Consider the following 10,257-nt stretch of genomic DNA (forward strand, 5'->3'; position numbering starts at 1 on the left):
ATGCTATGGGAGTATGCTATGGCAGTATGCTATGGGAGCATGCTATGGCAGTATGCTATGGCAGTATGCTAACTCCATCACAGCATCACACCGTTTATAGAAAGTAATGCAAAAGTGTTGAATCCACAGCTCCTAAATGTGGGTCTAACTCCGGTATCTCTGATTTCCTTGAATGTGACCTGAATCTGAACGTCATTGATACTCGACAAACGTCACTATTATGCGTCCTGAAACGCGCAAGCCGGGAGAAAAACAACTATGGCGGATTATGCTGAGGATTAAGTTGTTAATGTGCTGGCTGGATAACTTTAAAGCTGGATAACTTTAAAATCGTAAACTATGCTCCACCATTAGCATCCATGTTTACTTCCCCAAACAGTGAAGCGCTTCTTTTTCTTCCTTTTTATGGCTGTTGGCAAAACACTGAGCACGATCGCTACGTGTGACGTCACTGCGCCCTCTACTACGCATGCGGGACACTTTTATTCGTTTGTGGTTCACACTGGAGATCAAATTGAAGTCCCATATATTTTAAATGTTTAGTACGGCGTCAAAAAAATTCAGATTTCACAAAAAAATCGGAGTTGAGCCATAAAGCCTGCAGTAAACGCAGCCATGTTGTCATGACATGGTGACGATTTTAACAAATAGGTAAAAAGAAAAAAAAATAAATACTGCAGATTTACATGATTTCAATTTGCGCAATTTTATTGTTAATGGAAACTTGGCACATTTTAAGCAACAAAGTGCTTTACATCGTAAAAACACCAAAGCAATAGTACTCAGTCAACAACTGAAGCGTTATATTTGGTTTCTACTGTAACCTGCTCACCATTAGATATGATTATAGAGAGTTTTCAGTTTAGTCAGCTTCAATAAAACCCTCTTTAGCCCAGCGAACATCTTCCTAAGTATTTCCACAGACGAGGCATTGATTTTGCTCATCGTCTCATTTCCCCCCCTTTAGTTCTGGAGGATTACTGCAACAATGAAAGGCAACCAGCAGCCGCTGTGTCTGTGAGTCAGAGACCCTGAAGATGGAGCAGCAGAGCCGGGTCCTGGAAGAGGAGGACTATTTCTGTGTCTGTGCCTGCAGCCACTGACACAGCGCGAGTGTTTACTGCTGTGCCATGCTGCCTCTCACAGTGGGAGCGGCTGAAGGATGACGACTGACATTATTGTGCCTCCAGCCTGAAGCAGGAACGGCACACGGAGAGCTTATTTAACCACCAGGTCACCAGACTGAGGCTCTCTGAGTTAACTCGGTTAGGTTATTCAGAGGAATTTAGGTTTGACTCACAGAAACGAGGACAAATTTAATTTAAAGGTAGTAAAATAGGAAGACAGAGCAGTAAAAATAGAGAAATACATCCTTCTTTTATTTATATATATTAGAGCAGTTTAACTTCCCGTCCACAAGATGGCAGTAGCGATACACGTGTCGGACCGGAGGGAGCCGTTCCTTCAGGTCACTAATCTAAATACAGATTCTCCTCATACATTCGGGTTTTCACTAGCAACTCGCACATCCAAACAAACGAGGGATTATTTGAAATGAAAATAAGCAGCTGGAAGTGAAGTCTTTCCTGCATTTCTGATAAATAACAGAAAAAGCATTGGTTCAGTGGAAAGCTTCAGTGAAAGTGTCCAATCCTCTGGCCAGGTCCAGAGAAGAGGGAGGGGAGGGATCCTTTGAACTGTGATAACCTGGTAAATGCTTGGTATTTGTGTTTATCCTGCTGAGCAGTCACTCTTTCCCCCTCCCTCATCAAATAAACAGTATGCTGCAGGGGGTGTTCCTGTACGAAATGCACGAGGAAAACAGAGCAGGACTTTATTAGAAACGACACGTTCTTTCATTTTCATCTGTGAGGGAGGAGTCGGCTGCCACAGAGCTGATGCTGACTGTTCAGGCACTTGAATGCAAACGAACTTCCATTTTGAGATGTAAAAAAGCTTTAGTGAAAACAAGATGTTTGAATTTCAGACAGATTTTTTTTTTTATTCAGAAATGAACTTGAAGTGTTTGTTCTTGTTGTGTGGAAAAGCTTGTTGCATGTCAGTTCAGCCACCTCGGATTTTGTATCTTGTTGACTTTTATTTATTTATTTATTTATTTATAGTTGATGGTGCTTAATGAGCCATTGGAGAATTATTTATCAAGTTTGCAGCAGCTTTTACAGAAACTGGGTCAGATTCCCAATTTCTGCCTGAATTATTGAGCAACAGTAAAAACTGCTGGACGCAAACGTTTCTCCATCAGCTGTTACCTTGGAGGGATCTCTTCAGAAACATGAGTAGAAAACAAAAATGTGTGGGTCAGGGCAGCTAAAAGTTGGGCAGTGTAATTTAGATGTGTGTGAATTTCACAAAAAAATCATCCAAATGGAGTAAATGTACCAAAAATCACAGATGTGTGCAACGGCGCATTATGGCAATTGTACATTAAAAAGGAGAATATTTATTTTCAAAACTCAGAAATTCTAAGATTGATTCTAGAAAATGTCAAAGCAAAAACATTTCTGAGCTCCAAAAGTTAAACATTAGCTTTAGAAAAACCTCAGCAATAAAAAATTTTGACTTTTGAAACTCAGAAATGTTGCAAAATTTCTGAGATTATTCTAAAAATTTCCACATTTCTTGGCAGAAATTTACTTTTTTTCTAACTTGGAAATTTCCGAGTTATTAAAGTAAAACATTTTCAACTTTTCAAACTCTGAAATGTCCAAATCTCTTCCAGGAAATTTCTGAGATGAATCTCAAAATGTCTTCAGTTTTTCTATCAATTTTTTTGACTTTTCAAACTCGGAGGGTTTTTTTCTGGAAAATGTCTGAGATTTACCCAAAAATTTCTTCTGGCAAATTTTGACTTTTGGAGCTCAGAAATGTTCTTGTTTTTTCTAGAAAATGTCTTAAATTAATCTCAAAATTTCAGAATTATTTTCTAGAAAATATTTGCCTTTTCAAACTTTGACATTTCCAAGCTTCTGAGATAAATCTAAAAAGTTTTTTAATCACAGATTTTAGACTTTTGGAGCTCAGAAATGTTGTTTCTGAGATTAAGATGATAATGTCAGATTTTTTTTACAACCTTTCAAACTCTGGATTTTCCAGTTTAAAAAAAAAAAAAAAAAACTTCTGAGACCTGAAATGTTTTTGACTTAAATTTACTCCTCCTGTTTTTCTGCGACGGCCTGATGCGCCGCCACAGTTCCTCGGTAAAGGATCTTTCTCCTTCCGCTCCATCAGTAGCTGAATCTTTCAAACCGTCTGTAAAGTTTGGCCTTCCTGGTCGGCTGCGGGTTCTGGACCAGGCTCTCCGGTTGGGGGCACCGCCTCAATCGGACCCAATCGCTCTCATCTTCACAGAAAGAGTTTGAGAAACCGTCACTGCCTGGTCGACGACCAACAGAACCTATAAAAATGACGTTTTGTTGCTCTTTTCCCCGTCAATGTGAGTAAAGTATCTTTGATGTGATAAACATGGTGAGGAACGTATTGTCTTAATTTTATGAACTTTTTAGAAACGCATCAGGGCTTTGCAGTTCACTTGTCAGCGTTTTGAAATATGTTTGCAATTACTGACTGTGTTAACCCACAGCAGATTACTTGACACGTTGCTCTGGGCTATTGACATTATTGATTTAAAAATAACAATCTGGTTACCGTCTGAACTATGAACATACTCACAAATCATTTGCATACATCCACATGATGTGTGCGATCACTTTCTCCTCCACCAAAAGCAACGTCACTGCCAATTATTTTTGATTTCATTGACATTATTATCATATCAAGCCCACGTGAGTCAACAGGCATGTTTACATCGTAGGCGAGAGGGATGCTTTTATATCCTCGTAAAAAGATGAATTATTAGTCATCAGATGCACAGAAGTTGTAAAAAAAAAGAAACAAAGAAGCGCATATATATCTGTTTTATCTCACCAAGCTAATGAGGAAAGGGATTAATGGAGAGGAGAGACGGATTTGACTCTTCTATGGATCCAAACTATCAATTCTCACACAAACACCCCTGGGTATCAAGAGTCTTTCAAGGAAATTATAACATTTCACACAATACAACCAGTGAGATTATTCATACAATGAAATTTTAATTGGAAAACAGCATAGAGAAGACTTCAAACAGCAAATCGTCACAACTCGACTTTTCGTTTCCACTGTTCCCCTCTTGTAGCTTTGATTCTCCCGGGCGTTTTACGCACCTTGTTATTGTGATGACAGAACATCAATTACAAACGCGTATCTCTCCTGCTTATCTGTTATTTACAGATGAGGGTTTTTCAAGCTCAGCACGGCGACATGCATTGTTACAGATTAGAACCGTCTCAGCAAAGCAGGAAACACGAGCACTATTTTAAGCATTTTATGTTTTTTTTTTTTTTTTTTTTTTTTTTTGCAGACTGCAGCAGTGGAAACAAAGGACAGATCAGTAAAACACAAAGACAGCAGAGAATCCTGCGACTTTAATTACACAAGCAAAGTTTAGCTTGATGCCAAAAACAACAAAAAAAGTCACTTTGCAACATAAAGTCATCATTGTTTTTTTTTGCCATTTTGAACATCTTGCAACTTTTCCCCTGATATCGTTTTTAGAAATAAGTGTAATTTTTACACCAAAAATGGCTTCCAATGTTTTTTCTTCACCTTTTTTTTTTTTGTTTTTGGAGCATGCTTCTCTTCCTGTTGATTCTTTCACACTTTCTTGTTTTGCCCTTGGAGGGCTGTCGTTGGTTTTGCAAAAAATCTTTTATCTGCAGGTTATGTAAGCGGGGAAAGAGACAGAGATATAAGCCCAAAACTTTACTGGGAATACCTCTGCAATCTCATGCAACCTTATAAAACATCACTGTCATGAGTTCGGCTTCTAAATGTTTTAGTAGAAACTCTGAGAGAGATGATCATTTCTTCTTTTTTATTCAGAAAGCAACGTTAAGATGTACCAGACTTGGAGAAATTCAATATATGAAAATGAATGCATGTCATTGGATAAAAAAATACAGGAATTGTTTTCAGATATGCAGAGAGCAATAAATCAAAATCAAAACTGTTTAAGCTTTACAGTTTTATTTCTGGATTGAGCTGTTGATCTTTGATCGTTTTTTTTTTTGAAAATTAAAATACGTGAACGACGTGTCAATAGGCCTCTGAAGTAAAGCGGCGTTGAGTTCAATGTTCGTATGAAGAGTGGCCTTTCACAGCTTCTGAATGGAGCAGAAAACCATAACTCGGATTTTTCAAATGCAGACACGCTTTAAAAAAAGCTCATCTGCATTGTTTCTAGTGTAGATTCACTAAAAACTGTCTACAGTTTTTACATCAGCAGCAGTTTCCTTACCAGTGGTTGAGATGTTATTGCAAAGTTTAGCAATTTTAAACAGTAAATGTTCCTTTTCATAGGATTCACAGCTAAATTAGTGGAGCGTAACATTTTCACTTCTGGAAAACGCTGTTGTTCTGTTTATAATTTTGTCACCAGGCTAAACTCTCACTGTTGAGAGATTTTCTGTCAGGATTTTAGTTGTGCAACAAAAGACGATAAATAGTTTTTGGGAATTATCTGAGCGAACTAAAAGTCAGCGGATTGTTGCATCCAGTGAATGTTATTACTTTGTTTATTTGTTAAAAATAGCAGAAACATAGCATAAAATTGGTGCAGTAAGACATTGTTTAGATGAGAAAACAGTGAGAAAATAAATAACAGTCTCTTGTGAAAATGTAGACAATTAATACAAATATATAAATAAAATTATATTCCACAGATAGCTATAAACCTTTTAAGTTTGTTTTAAATTGCTAAAATTAGCTCTTAAATAGGGCTAAAATAATTTTTAAATAGCAATACAGACATTACTGATATAGAAAACAGTGGCAAAACCAAACATTTGCTTCTTGTGAAATAAAGTCAGCCAAAGCTAATGTAGCATTGTATGAAAAGATTCTACTGGTGTTTTAAGCTGCTGACATTTGCAGCTAGCAGTTTACAACAATGGGCTACTGGGTTTACAGCTGGGCTACAACTATGTTAGCATAGTAGCAGCATAGTGGACATCGATAAACTGAGAAAATAGCAACAAAACAAAAAACTATAGCTAGAAACAGTTTTTAGTTAAAGTGTAGTCAGCTAATGCAAATATAGCATTGATAACATCATCTAAAACTCAGGCATCCATCCAACTAGCCAGGTAGTTCGCTAGCTAGCTACTTCACTAGCTTATTTGCTAGCTAGCTACTTCACTAGCTTATTCGCTAGCTAGTTACTTCACCAGCTTATTCGCTAGTGAAGAAGCTAGCTAGGTAGAAACTAGCTATTTACCTAGCCAGCTATTCTAGCTGTCTAGGTAGATGGATGGGTGACTCAGTAAGCTAGGACGCTAGCTAGCTAGGTCTGTTTGGAAATTTTCTGTCAGTAAAACAAAATTTACAATTATGTTATGCAAAAACAGTTTGTTTCTTTTGCATTAGCTTTGAGGACTTACTAGAAATAAAAAGATGATGTTTTTATGTGCAGCATTTTAAAATCTGAAATTTCCTTCTCCTCATATTAGAAAGTGAGAAGCGGAGAACCAAAACAGATTCATCACAAAATTTGCTTTATATATTATTGATTTGCATAAATTCTTACAGATTTTTTAAATTAAAAATTTCCCCAAAATGTTGCTTGTTAAATGTTCTACCATTTTAGACAGTCAGAATAAATAATAACCACTTTATTGCCCTTTAGGAGTCATTTATTCGTCAGTAAAAACAACAACAGAGAACATGGTGGCATAAAAAACACTTTTTTTTCTTCAACAGGAAGATTTTTAATTGAATTCTGGAACAAAGTTGGAGTCAAATTTAAAAATATAAAGAGTGTCCAAGCGAAGCAAACAAACCCAACCAACACTTTCGACATGGTTACCATAGTTTTTAATCAAGTTTTAAAAAAAGCACCTGAATTACAAAAACGTTAAATAACAGATTTAACTTTCAATGACTAAAATGAATAAATTGTGAACAACTGTATTTCTGAGTGAGTGTAGCTTATATTATGAATCTGCATCCTTACAACTTTAGCTAACAATAACAAATAAGAAGGTAAAAGCTCAGGAAATACATCGACTAGCACAAAATCAGCAGCTGAAGCATCTCTTACAGTAATAAAGCATTTAGTTTTTTATTTAGTTTTCACTGCAACACAACACCTGTCCACTAAATGTAAGGAGTGATTATTAGTTAGTGATTATAGCTCAAAGAACCCAAGCTACTCATTTCCATGATACAGAAAATGTGCTTCACAACCTGAACGTGTTTGATTATGACATGCTGTGGTGGATATGAGAGTTTGGTTAAATCTTTATTATAGCACCAATCAGAAAAATTTGCATGTGTATTTAAAGGGGCAGTATCACGTAAAATCAACTTTTTTTTAGCCTTACATCATGTTATAATGTTATTCCTTCATCAAAAACATATCTAGAGACATAGCTAGAAATCCTTTCATCTCCATGGCAACCATTCAGCTGTGCAAAACGCCTGGTTGGACCTAGCCCCGCCTTCGAGACGCAGCTCCTCCTCAGAGCTGCAATTTCCAAGCTTCTGCCTCACAGAGCAGCTCCTTCAGACTAGCCAGCAGCAATTAGCAAACATCTGGTGAAACTGCACATCTGCTGAGGTCATTAAAGGAGCTGCTCCTCAGTTCAATGCTGGTAAAAACGTTGTTAAAGGGTTCTTAAAGAGACAGAGGCCCAATTTCAAGGTGTTAGGTAACATTTCTTTTAAGTGATATTTGATTTATAAAACATTTTTATAATGACTGACAGTAACATTTTTACTGCATTATGCTGTTTTATGCCTGGAAAACACATCATACTGCCCCTTCAAAGCACTGTACACGTGCAAACAGATTTAGTAGAACATAAAACAAAAGTTTAAAAAAAAGAAAGAAAGAAGGACCTACATTGATTTCATTCGCTAGTATACAACGTGAGGCAGGTAATGATGCCTTTGAGAATATAATCAATGAATACGAAATGCTCTTTTTCCACAAATGAGGTCTGGAATATTTCTCAGAGCGCACGTTCAGATCCAGAGACGGTAACATTCAGCTTCAGATCCTCCCCAGCATGCGAGCGACCCACCAGTCACACGGCATCACGACCTGGCAGATGACCCGGCCTCCTTGGTAGTAGTACGGCCAGGGGTTGAAGCCGCCCAGGGGCTCGAAGTAGCGGCGGCAGTAGCGGTAGCCGCGGCGGCAGTACTGGCAGCAGTAGCCGCGCTCGTCCAGACGGTTATCCAGCTCAATACCGACCTCCCTCTGCAGAGGACACAGCAGGGCCGCCATCACACACACATGACAAACGCCAGTCCTCCAGAGGCAAGGGCAGGAGGAAGAGGAGGAGGAGGAGGAACAGTGACTGATGGGAATTGATGAGGTTGCTTTTGGTTCTAGGTCAGGAAAATGTAAGCAAAAGCCAAACAAGAGTCAAAAGACCAGAGCTACTGTGTGTGAAAATGCAGAGTTGTGTCGCGTCTGACGGCCGAGACGAAGAGATCAGGAGAGCACAGGTTTGAGTGAAGCTTCAGGAGCTTCAGCACGGTAATGCCCTTGACCTTTTCTATTATAACTGAGGCAAAGCGGCACAGCGAAGCCACCCTTCATAACCTCCCAACCAGCGCTGTTTCCTGTCAAAGGGACTCTTAGTTGATAGTTACTAACATAATTGCACTATTTCTTTCATCTTTGACCTCTTAACTCCCTCTGATGGAGCGCAGACGGCTCTAAAATGGCCGCCCCTCCTCCAGCAGAGCATTCAAATTAGAGATCCTCACTTCTCGCTGCCCTCCCCGTGACCTTGACTTTAAGTGCATGGCACATTCCTAAAGCAATTAGCAGAGTAATGATCGCCTAAGAAGGATTCTTTCATTTGCTCTTGCTGGCTGCCTCTGAATTTATAGAGGGGCCAAATGAAACCCAAACGAAAGGTAAATTGGGTAGAATTAATGGCCCTTGGATTTTTCCATTGTGCTGCTTGGTTCATGCCCCCATTGACTCTTTGGGCTGAGTGCCATGCCTCCGATCAGGAACCTCCGGATGGGGGTTCGGAGAAGTGCCACTTAACTGGCAACACGCGGGTCGAGGTAGCGAAATGCCCTCGGTGTTCATTTGACCACATTTCAATCTCTTTTAGTAAATGAATCCTCAGAGACAATCCGGCGCTGGTTAATCTCCTCGGATCCGGAGATTTGGCCTCAACCCGAACACACGCAATGACTCAGCTACACGCAATCGTGCAGAACAAAACACATCCAGAAAATGTGTGGGAAACGCTCAACCCTGAGGGAAACGGTCCCGTCCGGCCCCTTCCACCTCAGAAATAGAGGGATTTCTTCATCCACTCTGCAAGTCACACAGCAGTAAATCCCTCTTTGTTTTCGTTTATGTCTTCGCTTGCTACAGCGCCTTGCAATTGTTCTTATATCCCTTGAAATTTCCCAGTTTTTGTCACATTACAAACCTGAAGGTCAATACTTTTTATTGGGATTTTAAGTGGCAGATCAGCGCAAAGTGGGGCATAATTGTGAAGTGGTGAAGTGAAAACACTCCAGCAGCGATCGGAATATTAGAAACGGCTTCGTTAGCAGACCAGGTGTCCTGGTTTCTGGTTTTCATGAGGCGTTTTGCTAAAACCAAACCGTTTGTGTCGAAATAAAAAAGTTTAACATGAAAAAAACATTCAAACGGCTCAATCAAATCAGCTTGAAAGCTGAAAGATGTGGTATGTTATGAAACAGATAAAAATGCTCCGCTCCCGGTCAAAAACAACCAATCAGAGCCTGGAAGCGGGTCTTAGCGCTGTCAATCAATCTGCTGTACGCTGCTCAATGTGCGAATGGCAGAAAAACAATCCATCGTTACAGGAAAACTGTTTAACTAGCATTAGCATTCATGGCAGGCTATGTTGTACCAGTTGAAGCTTATGAGAAATTGAGAGTGATTGACAGCGCTAAGACCCGCCTCCTGGCTCTGATTGGTCGTTTCTGACTGAGTGGTGCATTTCTGTAGTTTGTACTGGGAGCACTGGGAGCAGAAGGGCAGAGGAGATAATTTTTTTCATTTGGGAAAACTTATGGTGACGCACAATATATCGGCACTAACATTGATATCGGCCATTTTTCTTAACATTTCGGTATCGGCCATTTTGTAACACATTGGTATCGGCCATTTTTAACATATCGGTATCGGCCATTTTT

At 39.2% G+C, this 10,257-nt stretch overlaps 1 protein-coding gene across 5 annotated transcripts in view; it reads right to left on the reverse strand.

Annotated features, from left to right (window-relative positions):
• tnmd (tenomodulin) overlaps window positions 1-10,257 on the reverse strand; it is a 155,308-nt gene that overhangs the window by 53,929 nt on the left and 91,122 nt on the right. For 4 of the 5 annotated variants that reach the window (XM_008420605.2, XM_008420604.2, XM_008420602.2 and 1 more), the window contains one exon: window positions 7,792-8,320. The exons of the other annotated variant lie outside the window; for it this stretch is intronic. In XM_008420605.2, the coding sequence (XP_008418827.1) occupies window positions 8,111-8,320 (210 nt within the window). In that variant the 3' untranslated portion in view covers window positions 7,792-8,110. Of the gene's footprint in view, window positions 1-7,791; window positions 8,321-10,257 lie in introns of those variants that run through there. 5 annotated transcript variants of the gene reach the window in all.

The sequence above is a fragment of the Poecilia reticulata genome, linkage group LG10, assembly GCF_000633615.1.
Source record: "Poecilia reticulata strain Guanapo linkage group LG10, Guppy_female_1.0+MT, whole genome shotgun sequence".
NCBI classification, from domain to species: Eukaryota; Metazoa; Chordata; class Actinopteri; order Cyprinodontiformes; family Poeciliidae; genus Poecilia; species Poecilia reticulata.